General features: G+C 37.5%; 1 protein-coding gene across 1 annotated transcript; it reads right to left on the reverse strand.

The window, feature by feature from the left end:
* Positions 1–6,066: 6,066 nt before the first annotated feature.
* Positions 6,067–19,528, reverse strand: LOC123583722 (T-complex protein 1 subunit zeta-like). Its single transcript, XM_045450831.1, is given in 5 exon segments — positions 6,067–6,272; positions 6,275–6,468; positions 13,957–14,059; positions 14,975–15,103; positions 19,402–19,528. Coding segments are annotated over 5 exon segments (759 nt in total).
* Between the last annotated feature and the right edge of the window lie 234 nt (positions 19,529–19,762).

Below are 19,762 nucleotides of genomic sequence, written 5' to 3' on the forward strand. Positions count from 1 at the left end.
AAATTCTACTACTCATTAAACACAAGCAAAGAATTGTTAGGAAAATTCTACTTTCTGTATTTTCTGGAAAATACGCTAAGAAGCATATCCAGGAGTTTCTTCTAGGCAACACATTAAAGTATGTTGTGTGTGTGTGTGTGTGTGTGTGTGTGTGTATGTGTGTGTACATGTATACACCTCACACCACAGGGATGGCATATGTCAACTTCACAATCTTTTCCTGTTACTGTTCTTAGGTTGCACTAGTTTACCTTAAAATGGTTCTTCTGATAGTGTTATTGATCTTGGTGTAAAGTTCTGAATTAGAATTAGTACACATTTTCTGTAAAGTCCCAGACAGCTAATATTTTAGGATTTGCAAGTAGCTTAAGGTCTTTATTGTATATTCTTCTTTACTTTCTTAAAAACCCTTTTAAAAAGTAAAAGCCATTCCTAGCACCTCTCCAATTCAAAAACAGGACACAAAACGATTTTGGCCTACAGGGCACAGTTTGCTGACACCTGCTTTGAGTTATCAATAGCCAGTAAAGCATATTGCAAGTTAAGTAATAGGTTTCAGTGTTTACCTAATACAAAACCTCTGTTCTTATGATTTTGAAATGGAATAAAATCAGCAGACCTGGTGTTGTCCTAGAAGGAGCTTCCAAATTCTGCTTCTTCCATGAGCTTCACTTTAGACAGTAGTTACTCACTCACTTGTGAGCTGAGCTGCTCCACTGTGCTCAGGAATCAAATCGAAGTTTAACCTGCAGAGATTTTTGAAAGCTCAGTAGTTCTATGTACTCTCTCGTCACCTTCTCTTTCTCTCTCTTCCCTCTCTCTCCTCCCCTATTATATACACATGCACACACCCTTCTCTGCATCAAACAGACACAGAGCAGCTGTGTGGAAATCATCTTCTGCACCTGAGTAAAAAAGCCTTCTCGGTTTGGTGGTAGTTTCAAGCTTTTTAGGTATGTCACTTCAGCTTTAAGGCAATCCAACCCGTATGCTTTCCTCTGTCTAGACTTCTTGACAGATAGGGATTTTTCTGTTTCATTGAACAAGTATTTATCAAGTTCCTATTATGACCACACCAAGATTTTAATATGAGTATGAATCACCCGGGGATGCTGAATATGATTTAGTGGTCTGAGGTTTTGTATTTCTTTTTGTTTTTAATAAATGTTTATTTTGGGGAGGTGGGGAAGGGGCAGAGGGAGAGGGACACAGAGGATCTGAAGCAGGCTCTTTGCTGTCAGGGCAGAGCCCGATGTGGGGCTCGAACTCCACAATCATGACCTAAAGTCAGATACTTAACGTATTGAGCCACACAGGTGCCCCCAAGCTTTTGTAGTTCGAAAGAGCTCCCAAGTGACGCTAATGCTGAGGGTTTTGGGAGCAGTGTTTTGAGAAGAGTGAGGAATGCAGGTGAGTATACAGCTGATTACAACACTATAGAGGTGAGTGCTGTTTGAGGAAAATGTGCTATGGAAGCATATAAACTTGGACATAGCACATATTTCAAAATTCTAGGGAAAAATTCTTGAAGAACATAAAAACAAAACTGATCTTAGGAAGAGTAGGGGTTGTGCCTATAAAGAGGAGAGAGCAGTAAGAAGGGAATCCAAGGAGGGGCTGGAATTCCTGGCAGAAGAAAAGGACACTGCAAAACAGATTTTTAGTGGCTAACAGAAAAAAACATGTGAAAAAGCAGGATGTGGGTAATTTAGAAGACAAAGAAAGGAATATTTAAAGAAAAGAGTGAAAAACAGTGGTTCCGTTTAGAAAAAAGTTGAAAAGTATCCATTAGAATTAACAACAAAGAGGAGTATCTGGAGGCTCAATTGAGCATCCAACTTCAGCTCAGATCATGATCTCATGGTTGGGGGTTTGAGCCTCACATCGGGCTCTGTGCTGACATCTCAGAGCCTGGAACCCGCTTCAGATTCTTTGTCTCCTCTCTCTCTGCCCCTCCCCAGCTCATGCTCTCTCTCTTTCTCAAAAATAAGTAAATAAACTTAAAAAAAGAATTAACAACAAAGATATATTTGGTCATGTTGGTGAAAATAATTTCAGTACCTGGATAGACACAAAAGCCAGAGTGAAGCAAGTTAAAAGTATTTGGAGGTAAGGAAGACAGAACTAGCTATGTTTGTTTTAATGATGTAAGAGGCTGGAGTCTGTTTAAATTCTTTGGGGAAGAAGGAAATAGGGAGAAATTGAAGACACAGGAAAGAGAGGAAATAACCAGTACAATAAGCTCCCTGAGGAGGGAGGAGATGAAATCTAGAGCAAAACTGGGAAGATTATTTTAGGAGAATCCCAGGTATATTTCATTGAAACAGGAAGAAAGAAGCAAAGAAAAAAATGAGTACAGATATAGCTAAATCTGTGTTAGTAAAAAGCTGAAGTAATTCCTTACCTGTGGCTTCTATGATTATTGAAAATTAGGAATTACACTTATATGAGGCAATAGGCCGTAAGACCAGGAGTTTCAGAAGCATGGTGAAGAATATCAATTATGGGGAATGGAAAAGAAATTTAGCTGACAAAAGAGTAAAGAATTTCCATTAGTATTTGACCCCTTAACTATTCTGTATCTTTATGACAGAAAAGACCATGGATGCAACAGGTTCCTAGTTCCAGCCCCCTTCCATACTAGCAGGAATCCTGTCTTCCTTTAGTCAAGGTAGAAACTCTTAACTCAACCAGGTCCTGGTGTTCTGGATAGACTTCACACTACCTCTCCTATGCCAAAGCCAGAGGCCCTTTGTTCACATCCTACTCTGTGGGCCTGGACTGCTGGGTTATTTGTACAGACTTTGAGTTAATTCGGACTTCACTATACCCTACAGGACTTCTCAAGTCCTCTCATTATTCCATGCTTACTCAATTCTAATCCCTATACACACACACACACACACACACACAACTCTCCACTTAGATATCTACTAATGTTGATAGATATCTACCACTATTCTTATAGTCAGGGATGTGCTAAATGTCTTCTGGAGGAATCTCTGATGGTCATACTTCTAAGGATATTAAATATCTCCCAGTGACATTTTGATAAGGCCATACTTTTGATGTGCAGGTTCTACATAGTTCCATTTACTCATTGGTGGTCGACAGTGCAATCTCTAACCACTCAACCTAACTCTGGAGAATAATTACAGATATTGTGTTTTCTTTATGTCTGCTTTTGATTAAGGACCACATCTGACAAGGATCTAATAAAATCAGTCATGGATGTATTAGTGACTTCTTTTTGAAAGCAGAAATCTGGAGCTTGAGTTTTATTCATAAATGCGGTTCTAAGGCTTTAAAGGGATGGAAAAATTTCTAGAACAGGGTTATCTGAAAGAAATTAATTTATGGAATCATCGAATTTCTCTATGGTGGGGTAAGGGGGAGGTCAATACAATTTAATACCCAAAACTGTTTTAGGAAGACAACATGGCATATTAGTTTTAAATGTGGTCCCTCATGATATCACCCTGACTGATATTACTCCAACAAATTAACGTCTTTAAGCCTCAGATTCTCCCTCTGTAAAATGGGATATTAATAGTCCCTACTTCATAGGGTATTTGCAAGGATTAAACAGTAAGTTCTAGAAACAGCAGCCTGGAAACAGTCTGCCCAGACAGGGAGGTGTACTCTATCACTGACATTTAAAATTGCACAAGTGCTTGATGATAATAAATAGAAGACTGATTTTCACTTAATTTTGTAATTGTTTTTAAACTCTTTAGAGACAAATCACAACCTTGCTGTTTGCCCTTAGAGCACACCATGCCCACACCCTGTGCTTAAGGGCCTTTGTCTATAAACAGTAAAAACAATTAATGTAACTATTTTATTAATGACATCCTTGTCTTACCCCAAAAGGTTAAGTTTGCGTATTGCCCATGGATGATTCTTGCTATATTTTAATGAAATGTGTATCAAGTCCTAAAGTTACATTCATAGAAGAATGGAAAGAATAAATAATGTTGTGGGAGAGTCCCCTCCCTAAGGAATGTGGTAAGAAAAAAAAAACCCTCAAGATAAGGGAAAGCAATCCAGCTATGTGCGAGTACATGACATTCCTCATGATTCTGTATGTCTGTGTGTGACATCCCTCATGATCCTGTAACATGAGATCACCCAATCAGACTGTGTGTTAGTATGTTACCATGTATGGGAAAAAAAGAAGTGGAAAATGTATAAAAGGCAACACCTCACTGTGCTAGGGGCTCAGTTTTTCAGGTTATAAACCCACTGAGCCCACGCCAGCACAAATAAAGTTGCTTCCTGGAAAGAAAAGCCTCGGTTCAACTCTCTGTGCAAACCTCAGTCTCATTACAATGTTAATGACACCACATTTTAAAATATAAATTTCTGAAAAATAACTATATTTTATCCTGTTAATTTCTGTTGTTTAATATCAAGTTAACTTAGGCCAGAAAAATGCACTAAAATGAAATGGAATTGAATGTGTTTATATCCTGAGGTACAAATATACCTTAATTCTTTGAAGACTTAGCTAATTCACTAATATGGATCAAGTTCAATGCTGTCTGGGGAAAGTTAGAAAGTCCCTGACATTTTACAGCGTGCTGTAAAATTCTGGACACCTATTTCATCTAATTTGCATCCAGGGATTTCTTGTATTCTAGGGCACATAGTTATCCAAAGCAAATAGTGGAGCCCATGCAAAAGCTTCTCACCTCTACTTTTTCAGAAAAGGAAAGTAGAGCAGCCCTTCTGACTATGAAATCATCACTGAAGATCTGTTGAGTATTAGGCCTTTGCTCCCCCGAGATGGGCTCCTTCAGGGAAACGTGTTTAAACCAAACCTCCTAAAAAGGAAATTAACCAATCTCTCTCTTCCTCTTGCTCTTTCCTTCTCTGCCTCTCTGCCTCTCTCCCTCTTCCTCTCTTAACTTCATTCACACATGGGTACACACACAACCATACTTGTGTATACAGTTTTCTTTTCTCTTGCTAAAAATAAATTTCTTTAGCAAGCATCCAAGTTTAGCACCTAAAACATGAAAATGTTTCTCTAAAGTAACGTGTGGATGGCTGTGCTTTGCTTTTCATTTTTTTTCAACATGTGTTTTCCTGACATATCTATTGTTTTAGAGATCTATAATTAGCAAAACACAAACCCACTATTTTTATTTTCCATCTGCCAGATGCCAAGTTCTCTCTAGAGTCTCTCAAAGAACAGAAGCCAACATGGCTCTTTTCATTTGCATTCTTGTTTACCAGAGTGGATGACAATGACAGCTTAAATGAATAGCCACAGCTTAGAGAAATGTTTGTTTCTTTATTGTTACTGGGCTATGATCAGGAAAAGCCCAGGGATAAAACACAGACCAATTTTTAAAATGGTGTCTCACTGTTCATTTAATTTTTCAGAATCTGCTATGATAAATTTTAACAGTGTGTTCTTTAGCTACTGAAGCAAATTCAGCTGACCTTAAGCTGTTCTCAGGCTGTAAATGAGATGACTGAAATTGAATATATCCTTTCAACAGTTAGCATTCTCTTTAGTAAAAGAAGGTATTTGAAAATGATACCTTGGAAAAAATGTGTCACTTGCAAGAGCTATTAATGGGACAGAAGTGTAACTTTGAGGTACACAGGTGATAGAAATTTAAGACAAAGAAGGAAATGACCTAATTTTCCAATTTGCTAACCTATGATTATCTTACAGTCACCTATTTAGTTTCTCTACCTACCTCCTTTTGTTTGTTCTTTGTTTTTTGTTACTCAAGGAACATTTAATAAGGTAGATAACATATATTTATCTAACATGGTACTTTTACATCACTGAAGCAAAAGCTCAGATTTCTGTTCATTGGGTAAAAGTAGCCTGCTTAGCACGTGTACACTGGAGTGCAGTTTAAAAAAAATACTGTAATTATAATTTCAGAATTTCAGAATGTGAGTGTCAGTGTTCTCTTTTTCACACGGGCAAAGAAAATTCTTTTGGAAATCATTTGAAGCTTGGACAAAATTGGCATGGCTATATTATTCTTGGGATCACTCTGCAGAGTCTTCATATTCAGATGGCACAAGGGAAGCTTACGTTCAATCTTTTAGAGAAGACATTACAGCTTGCATGATCTCATTAACCAGGAGAATGTTGGTGGCAATCACAGTGCGGGTGTGAAGAAGCTGGTTTTTTACACAATAGCTATCCCGCATGCCTACTTCCGCTGCGACCATTGGCTCACCTGTGTTCAAGTCCACATCCACAAGTTCACCTGATTCTGAATATTCTGCTTGAACTTTACTGTTTCCTGAAGATCTAAACCAGCGTTCTGAGCAAGAACTTTAGGAATAATGAGCAGTGCATCAGCAAATGCTTGAACTCCAAGTTGGGACCTGCCCTTTACATGGGGCTTATATTTAATCAAGGCTTCTGCTATTGTCACTTCCACTGTACCAGCACCTGGAACTACACAGTCAGCATCAATAGCATTTTTAACACTTGGGACAAGAATATTGTGAAGTGGAATGATTCACAATTTTAAATTATTTTTAAAAGTATTTCTTCCAGTTGAAGACAGTAATATTAGAATACTAATCCAACACACTCTGTGGTTAACTCCCCCTTCTATCTCTACTAACCCCTTTGGATGGGATGCTGGGTAGCAGCAAGGAGTAGGGAAAACAATTAAGACAAGTTGTCATAATAATAATGCAAGCTTATAGCAGGATTATCAACAATAGCCAAACTATGGAGAAAGCTCAAGTGTCCACTGACTGATGAATAGATAAAAAAAAGATGTGGTGTATACATACAATGGAATATTACTCAGCCATCAAAAAAGAATAAACTACTGTTATTTGCAACAAAATGGATAGAACTAGAATGTATTATGCTAAGCAAAATAAGTCAATCAGAGAAAGACAAATACTATATGATTTCACTCATATATGGAATTTAAGAAACAAGACAGGTGAACATAATGTAAGAAGGGTGAAAAAAGAGAAGATAGGGAAACAAACCACAAGAGATTCTTCTTTTCTGCGAGAAAGCTCAAGCAGGGGAGGGCAGAAAGATGGGGGCAGAGAGACCAACAGAGAAAGGATCTGAGGTAGGCTCTGAGCTGACAGCAGGTGACAGCAGTTGATGTGGTGCTCGAACTCAGGAACGACAAGATCATGACCTGAACCAAGGTCAGACATTCAACTGACTGAGCCACCCAGATGCCCCACCACAAGAGACTCTTAACGATAGAGAACAAACTATGGGTTGACAGTGGGAGATGGGCTAGATGGGTGGTGGGTGCTAAGGAGGGCACTTGTGATGAGCAATGTGTATTGTATGTAAGTGATGAATCACTGAATTCTACTCATGAAACCAATATTGCACTCTATGTTAATTAAAATTTAAACTAAAATGATGATAATAATAATAATAATAAAATATTGTTTTATAATTATAAAATAAATTTTATGAAATAAAATTAATAATAATAATAACAAAACACAAGTCATTTCACAAAAGCTACTACCTTCAAGTCTTGGTTTCATAGTAAAGTCTCCAGGTATGCAATACTCAAAAAATTTATGAACTCAACTCAATTCAATACTTTTTACTTATCAGATATTCTATGTACACATCAGTCTTTTTTATTCTTTATTTATAGCCCTTAAGACCTCATTCTTTGCCCACAATAAAAGATCCACCCAAACCTCCCTCTTTAACCATCCCAAAATGTAGGAGCTAGCTGGGACACTTTTGTTACCCCACCCCTAATCACAATTTACATTATTTGTTTTAGAGTGGCTCTTTATAACATCATTAATGTGATAAAGATATCCCACAACTGGGGCAAATAACATAAATGCTTCCCTAGATTATTCTTAGGTAGATTATCTCTCCCATTTGGGTAAACTCCCACAATGCCCTTGGCTTTCTTCACTCTTATAAGTGGCAAGAACACATACCCTATGCATTCTATTCTTTCAGCAAATATTTATTGATTACCTACTATGTATCAGGCACTGCTTTAGGTTCTTTGGATATGCACTGATTCAGAGATTATGCCATCCCTTGAGAATCTTATATTCTTTCAAGGGAGAGAGACAATAAATTTCAAAATTAATAAATGAGAATATTATATAAAATGATAGCAGTAATAAATACTCTAGAAAAGGAGAAAACAGAGAGTGAAAAGAGGGAGAAGAAATGGATAAAGCTGAACAGAGATCACTGTTATTTCAGCTAATGTGATAGGATTAGACTTCATTGAGAAAGTAACATTGGAGCAAAACATCTCCTATGTTTACCCTTAATCTCTATTGTTGTTCAAAATACTATACACCAATCACTAAAGAAGTATGTATAGTCTCTATTAACAAAAATGAATACATTCTTATCTTTCAATATAATAAATTTCACTCTGATCTATCCTCCTACAAAAGCAGGTCAACCTCTAAAACAAAAATTAATTAGATATAAGATAATCTCAAAACCTGTCCCTAAAATACACATTTCACTACCATGTCACGTGTGAAATAGAATGATAACACTTTCTTTGGTACTCCTAGGAATAAATCAGCTTCAGGGACTTTAAGAAAGACCTATGTCCTATACCAGTGATTCTCAAATTTTAACCTACAGCTTACTCACATCAAGGACTTACTTTATTAAAATATTGATGGCTGGGCATCTACCCTCAGAATTTCTGATTTAATAAGCCTGCAGTGGAGCCTGAGAAAATGCATTTCTAACAATTTTCCAGGTGATGCTGATCAGAACATATTTAGAACCATTCCTTGGCATCAATCTTAGTAAAGTTAAAATGATTTTCCAACTCAATTGTAGAATGCTAAATGAAACTAACGTTCTCAATTCTAATTCTATATAACTGAAGAAAAGGATATTATTTAGAATTTATTATTTTATTATTATTTTATGTTTTCTTTTGGCCACACAAGAAAAAGGAAAAGAAGCTATATTTTTCATATCTCTACTGTCAGATATAATGCCATATACCAAACCAAATGAAACAAATCCCTTCTTTCCAGGACCCAAACAATACCCCATTTGCCCAAAGATTACATCACATTCTTAAACTTTCTAAGATGTTTATTTCTAAGATGTGTATTTCTAAGATGCTCACGATCACTCAAGCAAGTTAGCTTTACACTCAGCAAAAATTTTCACTCTTTACTTTTTCCTCAACTGTGAAAAATCCATTCTTTGTGTATAAGGAGGTAAAACACTCTAAATGAATACAAATTGAGAGTTTATGAGTAGGAAAAGTACAAAGAACTCCTTTCCCTTCATGAAAGACCCTAATTTCAAATCTTTCTATATTGGTCCCTAAGCAAACTGGTGTTCCAGAAAAAAAAACTGTACCTCAAATTGATGGAAGAACTGAGGAGATGACCAGAAGTAACAAGTAAGTGGCTCCATGCTACTTTCAGAAACCCAGTGAAATGAAGCAAGGATAGCAAGTTATGTTTTGAAGAAGCTGTAAGATTGTCTCAACTCATTTTTGTGGAACTGAAGCCTTGCCTGTAAAGGTTTCTTAGGCAGAAGTGAAGCACCACTCTTATCACTACAGAAATAAGCTTTATGTGCTGTACCTGTCAAGGTCTGCTGGATATGTCAGAAAGATAGCAGCAGTAACAGAGGAAATGCTTTTGCCTCCTTATAAATGAACATGGGTAGCTGCTGACCAGGAATAACTAAAGATTTTTTCCCTTGGTAAAGTGGTCATGCATGTTTTATAAAGTCATATTCTCCAAGAATATAATAAGATGTTCATTAAGATGTGGTTAATTCATCATCCTCTTTAAATCCTACAAAGAAATGATATTGGAGCAAAGGCCAAAGACCTGTGTCAAAAGAGACAGCAAATACACTAGCAAGTGTAAATTGTTACATGATTCCTCTCTACATGCTAATGCTGTGTAACTTGGGTTACCTAAGCCAGGGTTAAAAGGGGTGTATAAAAGGGGGTCATTAGATAATGACTGTATTTCACTGCCTTTGCTATTCCATTATTACTCTAAGATCTCCAATTCCCTGTAAAAAAAATCTTGAATTGTTTCAGAGATATTTGAAGTGGTCTCGCCTGTATATCTGAACCACTTGAATCGGCCATTTTTTTTCCTCTTCCACTCTGTCTACTCCAATAACAGCTTGCTTCTGGGCACTTCTGTCAAAGCCTCTGCTACTGAGTCAACTGTACCAAGTCACTTCAATCCTGCCTATAGTATCCATGTCAATAAAGTTGAGGCTTGAATCCAGTCTCTTACTACATGTAAAATACTTCTGTAAGTAAAAATTTTGTGTACAGCTGACACCAAAAATGATCACATGTCTGATGCATTTTACCATTTGATTTAAAAGGTGTAAAATGAGATTTGTTATAAGTAGAGTGGGAAGTGGGAAAGGAGAAACCAAACAGATTTAGACATGACACAGGGATTCTGGGAAGTTATTGCCCAAATTCTAAGTCTTTACTCTTTCCTCCCCTCATTAGAAATTAGTTACCAATTGATTTTTCTTAGTTTTTCACTTTCAACTGTTAGATTTAGCAGGTAGGAGAGACTGGTGAGTATGAGTAAGGATTTAGGTTCTCCTAAGAGAAAGCTGTGGGGGATGGAGGGTGGAGAAGTAGGAGAAGGGGGAGATTGAGAGAAAGGAACCTATACCTAACTTTCTTGTGTGCTTTGTTTGACCACAGCCTGAGGACCAAAAGTAGAGGATCCTAGGGCAAATATCAAAGCTGTGTGTTAGTGGAGAAAGCTTGGCCAGGACAGGTGGTTTCCTATCCTTCCCATATCAGAGAACTCTAGGAGGTAGGAAGAACCTTTAGAAAATCCTAGACTTTGAAGCTAAGGAGACCCAGGAATAAGTGATACCAAATAGGCCTGGCAGTCTACCACCTCTCACCCCTACTCTCCAAAGGAGCAAAGACTATCACCCAAGAATCATGTATTCAGGCAAGACATCACTCACTTAGGAGAGGGAATTGAAGATATTTGCACACTGGCAAAAATCCTCAACAAAATATCAACAAACTAAATCTGATAACGTATGAAAAGAATTATCCACCATGACCAAATGGCATCTATTACATGTATGCAAGGCTGATTCAACATTTGATAATCAACTCATCTACCACATTAACAGGCTAAAGAAGAACAGGCACTTGATAAAATCGAACACCCATTTGTGATAAAAATTCAACAAACTAGGAATAGAGGGGACCTCCCTCAACTTGATAATAACATCCACAAAAAAACAACAGCTAGCATTGTATTTAACTGTGAAAAACTGAATGCTCTCCCTTTAAGGTAGGAAACAAGAGACATCTCACTGAAAGTGCTATATAGTGAAGTAAGAAAAGGTTTTCATATTGGGAAGGAAGAAATGAAATGGTTTTAATTCATGGGTGATGTGATTGTCTCTACAAAGATAACCAATGAATTCACAAAAAATCTCCTAGAACAAATAAGTGATTCTAGCAAGGTTTCAGAATAAAAAGTTAAAAACAAAAGTAAACTGATACCCTTATACCAGCAAAAACCATTGGAATTTGACATTTAAAATATAATGCCATTTATACAAGGGAAACCAAAGCAAAAATGAACTATTGGTACGTCATCAAAATAAAAAGCTTCTGTTTAGTGAAGGAAACAATCAGCAAAACTAAAAGGCAACCGACAGAATGGGAGAAGATATTTGCAAATGACATATCAGATAAAGGGTTAGTATCCAAAATCTATAAAGAACTTATCAAATTCAACACCCAAAAAACAAATAATCCAGTGAAGAAGTGGGCAAAAGACATGAATGGACACTTCTCCAAAGAAGACATCCAGATGGCCAACTGACACATGAAAAAATGCTCAACATTAGTCATCATCAGGGAAATACAAATCAAAACCACAAGGAGATACCACCTCACACCTGTCAGAATGACTAACATTAACAACTCAGGCAACAACAGATGTTGGCCAGGATGTGGAGAGAGAGGATCTCTTTTGTATTGTTGGTGGGAATGCAAGCTGGTGCAGCCACTCTGGAAAACAGTATGGAGGTTCCTCAAAAAATTAAAAATAGAACTACCCTACGACCCAGGAATTACACTACTAGGTATTTATCTAAGGGATACAGGTATGCTGTTTCGAAGGGACACATGCACCCCCGTGTTTATAGCAGCACTATCAACAATAGCCAAAGTATGGAAAGAGCCCAAATGTCCATCGATGGATGAATGGATAAAGAAGTTGTGGCATATATATACAATGGAGTATTACTCGGCAATCAAAAAGAATGAAATCTTGCCATTTGCAACTACGTAGATGGAACGAGAGGGTATTATGCTAAGTGAAATTAGTCAGAGAAAGACAAATATCATATGACTTTACTTTTTTGAGGATTTTAAGACACAGAACAGTTAACATAAGGAAGGGAAGCAAAAATAATATAAAAACAGGGAGGGAGACAAAACAGAAGAGACTCTTAAATATGGAGAACAGAGGGTTATTGGAGGGGTTGTGGGAGGGGGGATGGGTTAAATGGGGAAGGGGAATTAAGAAATCTCCTGAAAATAAAATATATGAAAATATTAAAATAAAATATATGAAAATAAAATTTCAAATATATATACATATATATATGCATGTGTGTGTGTGTGTGTATATATATATATATATATATATATATATATAATTCCATTTACATTAGTCCCAAAAAGACAATGTATAAATCTAATAATATTACAAGGTCTATATGAGGAAAACTACAAAACTCTAATGAAAGGAATCAAAGATCTAAATAAATGGAAAGATATTCCATGTTCACATATAGGAAAATTCAATAGAGTTAAGATGTCATTTCTTCCCAACTTGATCTATGGATTCAACACAAGCCCTCCAAAATTCCCGCAATTTATTTTGTGGTTTTCAGCAATTAGATTCTAAGGCTTATATGGAAAGGCACAAAACCTAGAATAACTAGCACAATACTGAAGAAGAATAAAATTGGAGGACAGATACTATCTGACCGCAAGTGTTACTATATCAAAACAGTGTGGCTTTGGCAAAGAATACAAATAGATCAATGGAACAGAATAGAAATCCCAGAAATAGACCCACACAAATATAGTCAACTGATGTTCAACAAAGGACCAAGGGCAATAGAGAAAGGATAGTCTTTTCAACAAATGATGCTGGAACAATTGGACGTCCTTATGCAACAAATGAACCTAGATAGAGATCTTATGCCTTTCACAAAAATTAACTCCAAAAGGATCATAGAATTATACATAAAATGTAATACTACAAAACATCTAGAAGGAACATAGAAGAAAATCTATATTACCTTCGGTTTAGCAATGAAATTATAGATAAATATCAAAAGCATCATTCATGAAATTTAAAAAGTTGATGTTAGACTTCATTAAAATTAAAAACTTTTGCTCTCCAAAATACATTGTGAAAGGTTTCAAAAGATGAGCCTCACACTTTGAGAAAATGTTTCACAATACATATCTGATAAAGCACTGGTATCCAAAACATACAAAAAGCACTTAAAACTGAAGCATAAAAAAAACCAACCAGTTTTAAAATGAGCAATTGATCTGTACAGATATCTCACTCAGGAAGATATACAGATGGGGGGGCACCTGGGTGGCTAAGTCACTTAAGCGTCCAACTTGTGACTTTGGCTCCGGTCATGATCTCACAGTCATGAGATGGAGTCCCCTGGTGTAGGGCTCAGTGCTGACAGAGCGTGGAGCCTGCTTACAATTCTCTCTCTCTCCCCTATGCTCCCTCTCTCCCCTCTCTCCTTCTGTCTTTCAAAAATTAAAAATAAATTTAAACAATTTTAAAAAGAAAGTATACAGATGGAAAATAAGTGCATGAAAAGATCTATCATCACTTGTCACCAGGTAACTGCAAATTAAAATGAGACACCACACCCACACTATGGGACAAACCCACACTGCTTTTAAAGGCAGAGAAGTTTTAACTGCAGACATCTCTGAGAGCAGTAGCACGCCTCCCAGCTGGAGTGTAATGGCCACTGGAGCAAAGGGTGCAGGAGCTGTGCCACAAAGCGAGGGAGCCCCAGAAAATGTAGTTACTTAGGAGTAAATGACTAACCAAGATAACATTAATCCAAATTTGAACCTCTGGTGTCTCCTTATCGGGAAGGAAGTCTTTTTGAGCTTCATGGAGGAAAAAGGATGGCAGAGGATGAAGGAACAGATGGAAACAGGAAGGGCTCCCTGTCAGGAGTAGTGGTGAATTTGGATATGCTACCAAATAGCAATAGCAATAGTGGTGAGAGGGCTAGCCCAGCCCCTGATACTTCTATTGCAGTCACTGAGGCAGCTACTTTTAATTTAAAATCCATTATTTGCAGTATGTCACATGTCAGTCTGAAGTACAGCAGGACCAGAACAAGAACTAAGCTCCCTCTGAGACTGCTGTCATTAGCATCTACAGAAGAATATTTGAGACTTGGGTTCTTTGTTTGTGTGATGAGAGGGCAGTGCTGGTATTACTGAATGAAAGAAAGTGGCAACCACTGAAGGATAAATCCCATTTGATATAGTGAGTTCTATATGTTGACTAATAATCTGCAGCCAGGAATTCCTCTCCCATTCTCAAACTGAATGTTTGCTGGGATTGGTATCTATTCTACTATCAGGGAGATTTCTCTGAGAACATAAATATAAAAAGGAATATCACCACTGTGACTGTAGCCTCTTGAGACAGCTTTCTGTCTTTGCATGATTTTATAAGAAACTGGGTGTCAGGGAAAAACTTCTAACAATGTTTATGTCAAGTTGACAATTAAACATGTACAGCTATCATTTCTACTATAACCCACTAGATCCTTGTTTGAAGGCCCCACTTTAATGGAACCACTACAAAGGAGTGCAATGCCCAAACAAGTAATTTGGGGCACACATAAAAGCCAATGATACAAAACCCATACTATTTGCCAATTTACCAATCTCTTCAATACAAACCTCTGCAGAGCTAGCTGGCCTGGTTGTGTTTGGTAATTTACAAGCAGCACAAGATACAAAATACAAAAATAAACCTGTATTTTTCTCAGCCTTGACTAAGCTACAAGCATCTATAAATCAGAGAAATAGAACATGAAGAATTTAAGGAGGTTTTCAAATGATACAAATTTGAGGTTGAATAGTACAAAACTCTCTTGTTTGCTGATTTTTCATTTGACCCTAGCAGATGCATAAACAGGTTGAACTGCTTAGATCAAGGGCACCTCAATGGACAGGAACTAGAAGGCTAGCTTGGCCTCAGATGGTTCTATGTCATCCTCTTCTACCCCCAATAATTACCGTGATGACAAAGCAGCAATTCCTGGCCCATTCCTGAAAAAGCGAGAAGTAGGTGTGCCTCATCCCCAGGGGGGGAACGGCAGACCTTGATCGGTTATGTGTGAACCCACCCAAGCTCATAAACTGTGTTGTTGGTTGAGGAGGAATTAATAACTTTCTCTGTCTCCTACTGTATTTCAGATAAAGACAAGCCACTCCAGACTGCCTTAGATTCTTCCAAGCAGAGGTGTGCAATGCAATTCATTTTCATGTAAGATATGTCATCCATAACCTCTCCCAGATTTTCCATAAGAATCTCACCACTTAACCAAAAGAAAAGGGCAGATTTTGTTGTTGTTGCTGATTTTTTCAGGTCTCTGGTTTTTTATCCTACCCACTATACACTACTGGCTTTCTATTTTTAAAGAAGGTATTCAAATCTTCTTTAGGAAATGCTATCAATATACTGAATATCACTATACTGAATGTAGATAAGGAAAATATGCCCGCTGGTACATGTTCTGGCATTGCATGGCAAGTTTTTGTTTTATTATTATTAATTATTTGTATAATTTGTATAATTATTAATTATAATTAATTAATTGTATAATTATTATATTTTGTGAAGTATTTTAGTACAGCATAACTTCCTTTTTTAAAAAAAATGTTTATTTATTTATTTTGAGGGGGTGTTGAGGGGCAGAGAGAGAGAGGGAGAGAGAGAATCACAAGCAGGCTTATGCTCAGCATGGAGTCTGACATGGGACTCAATTCCATGACCATGAGATCACAACCTGAGCCAAAATCAAGTGTCAGACACTTAACCAACCAAACTACCCAGGCTCCCCAGTACAGCGTAACTTCTATATTAGAGTTACTATTCTTCCCAATAATACTTTTTTTAATTTATTAAAAAATTTTTTTTTAATATTTATTTATTTTTGAGAGAGAGAGACCGAGACAGAGACAGAGTGTGAGCAGGGGAGGGGCGGAGAGGGAGGGAGACACAGAGTCGGAAGCAGGCTCCAGGCTCTGAGCCATCAGCCCAGAGCCTAACGCGGGGCTCGAACTCACAGACCAGGAGATCATGACCTGAGCTGAAGTTGACTGAGCCACCCAGGCGCCCCCCCCAATAATAATTTCAAAAATGGTTTTACTCACCCATTCCTTTAGTAGATATTTGTTGAGAGCCTACTAAGTGCCAGTGATCTTGGTGTTCAAAAAGTGAACAAAACAAAGTTCCTACTCTCAATGGGCTTATATCCAGTGAGAAGAGACGGAAAATAAATGAATAAATATGTAATATATCAGACGGTGATGAGTGATAGGGACAAAGTAAAGATAAGTAAGAATAGAGGGCTGGAATAGATTTGAAGAGACGAAAAGAGCTAGGTTATTTTAGATAAGATCGTGAGAAGAAACCTTAATGACTAGATAGCATTTGAACAGAGATATGAAGGAAATTAGGGACTAGGCACCCTGGAATGAGAGAAATAGCAGCACCTGGGTCATGTTGCCAACAGGAGACAAGACCTGTAAGGATTTATAGGCAAATAGTAAGAACATTGGATTTTGTTTTGAGTGAATAGAAAAGTCATTGGAAATTCTGAGCAGAGGATTGGCTTGATTGGATTTAGATTTTCCAAAGATCATCATGGCTGTGGGAGGAGCCTTTAGGGGGGATGGCAGAGAGTGAAGCAGAGACAGAAATGGAGAAAACAGGAAATTCAAGAACCAAAACCATTCAAATGGAATATAGCTTGTATTTATGAGGCAATCCATCAGAAAGCACACAAATTCGCTGTGCACAAATATTCTGTGTGGCGTAGGTGATTCACAGAAAAAGAAAGGCCATGTCACTGGGTAGGCCTACAGAATTGCTCTAAATTGAAAAGAAAAAAAAATATTCACAATTTTCTTTAAAATGCAACAATATCAAAAGGTCAGGTAAGTAACAAAAGCTACAAATCAAGTCAAATCATCATTACAAAGGCCATGCTTATTCAACTTCTCATCCCACAATGCACAGAAGAGAACTTCAGTAGGATTACCTCCTATCATTCCCCAGGCTTAAAAAAAATAAATAAATAAATAAAGTCTTTCCCATGGCTGTTGCTTGATTTATGTTATTTCCCCTTCTGGAATATCTTTCTAACTCTGTTTCTCTAATTAATGCCCACAACTTCATTCAAATCCCTCCGTAAGACTCATTTCCATCCGTATACTTTCTGTGATTAATGTCACCCCATGCTGAGCATACCCCCTACTTTGCAAGCATAAGTACTAAGGAAAATGCAATTTGTACAACATTATACATTAGGTGAGAGGCAGCACAGTCAAGTGAAAAAAACTGTAGGCTGCACAATCAGAAATCAGAATCTTAATCTACTTCAATCCTGTGATTTTATGCAAGACATCTAACCCCTGACTTCGCTTTCCTTATTTATACAATGGGAATAATAATGCCTGCTCCACGTGTTTGTTGTGAAAATCAATTAGATGATAACAATCATCATCATGTATTAGGCACTTAGACTCTGGTTCCAGAGCCCACACTCGGAATCATTACCTGATTATTGCTTCTACTTATAAAACACCCAGTCCAATGCCTGATACGTAGTAGACCTTAACAGAAATAATAGTTATCTTTTCATTTTTGCTTATCTTGCCTATTTGTTGTACTAATTTATCATCTCCTTCCAAATAAATGGACAGTTTGTGGCAGGCAAGAATTGCAACTTTTTGAGCCCTCCCCACTGGGACTGATAAAGTGCCGTACACATCATAGGCAATGAATAAGTGCCTACAGAATAATAAGTAAAGAAAAAACATGTTTTTCATCAACTAATTAGTGATATATTTATTAAATTGATAAGATTGGCCATGAGGTAAACAGACAGTAACAATGCTACAAATGTTTATCCTCATTTGTGAAAGCTTTGATAAATGCCTATATTTCCTTAAACTCCCATCCCCAAGTTGGTCAGGTGATTTAGCAGACACAAGCTGACATTCATGATAAAAAATTACCTGCTGAAGGAAGAGTCAAATGAATCTATCATGCAGATGCCTCTAGCCTCAACTAATACATCAATGCTTCCCAGAAACCCTGTAATTTTTTCTTCTCTTGTTCCTCTTAATATTTTCACCAATATTTTTTCAAACTTTCACCACCCATTATTTGTCCTTTTAGTTTTAGCAGAGAATTTCTTCTGCTAATGACAAGGAAATCCAAGTGGATCAGGTAATAATAACTCAATTCCTGTCCCCTTTATAAATGGTCCTTCCCTCCTTGGAAAAGGAATCTTTCCCTCCCTCTTACCCCATGAAGGCTAATGCCCCCTCCTCTACTCCATCTTCGCTGCTGCCACTATCACTTCCAGGACCTTGCTTCACCTGTTACTCCCTCCATCTCTTCCTCTCTGTTTGCCCTTTCTTTAAAAAAAAAAAGTTTTTTAATGTTTATTTAATTTTGAGAGACAGACAGAGTGAGAGCAGGGGACGGGCAGGGAGAGAGGGAGACATAGAATCCGAGGCAGGCTCCAGGCTCTGAGCTGTCAGCACAGAGCCCAACATGGGGCTCAAACTCACAAGCCATGAGATCATGACCTGAGCTGAAGTCAGACACTTAACCGACTGAGCCACCCAGGTGCCCATTTGCCCTTTCTACTAAGCCTACAAACACTAAAATTGCTACTCTCCAAGCAAAACCATAAACCTTCTTCTTCCTCTGCCAAATTTCCAGAAACAGAGTCTACACGTGCTGTCTCCATATTCCCAATTTAAAAATTATTGAAGCTGGTCCTGCCAAAGACACTGATAATGTTCTTGTTGCAAACTGATTTATCCTCTGACCTACTTCACATTTATGCAGCATCAGACATTAATCATTCCTTCCTTCTTTAATACTATCTACTTCTGTTACTTTTCTGTTTTCTCTGTCTTTATCTCCTATGCAAGCTCTCTTTTTCTCCCAATCCCTATATTTAGGTTTTATACTTTCTTTTCTCATCCCATATATTCTCTTCTGGTGACTTCATTTCTCCCAGGCATCAATTTCCATCTATGCTAACGACTAGTAAATCCATACCATAACTCTGGTCACTGCTGAGCTCCAAACCACAAATCCATCTGCCAATAGGATGTAGCAGATAACCAGGCATCTCCAACTCAGTGTATTCAAAAGTGATCTCATTTTCTTCCAGTTCCAAACCCATTCCAACTCCTTGATAACCAATCCTAATAACGGTGCCATATCCACTCCATCACCTGTACCACAAATATACAAGTCACCTTTGACTCACTTCATCACAAACCTAAGTTTCAGTGGTAGCATAAGGACTTCAGAAAGTCTATGCTTTATTAAGAGAGCTGGCAACAGTCATGAGGTAGCCAAGTCAGAAGGAACTCTGCAGGATGCTCAGCAAATTCCCTTCAAAGAGGAGACTTTC

This window comes from Leopardus geoffroyi, chromosome B3 (assembly GCF_018350155.1).
Source record: "Leopardus geoffroyi isolate Oge1 chromosome B3, O.geoffroyi_Oge1_pat1.0, whole genome shotgun sequence".
In the NCBI taxonomy this organism is placed as follows: domain Eukaryota; kingdom Metazoa; phylum Chordata; class Mammalia; order Carnivora; family Felidae; genus Leopardus; species Leopardus geoffroyi.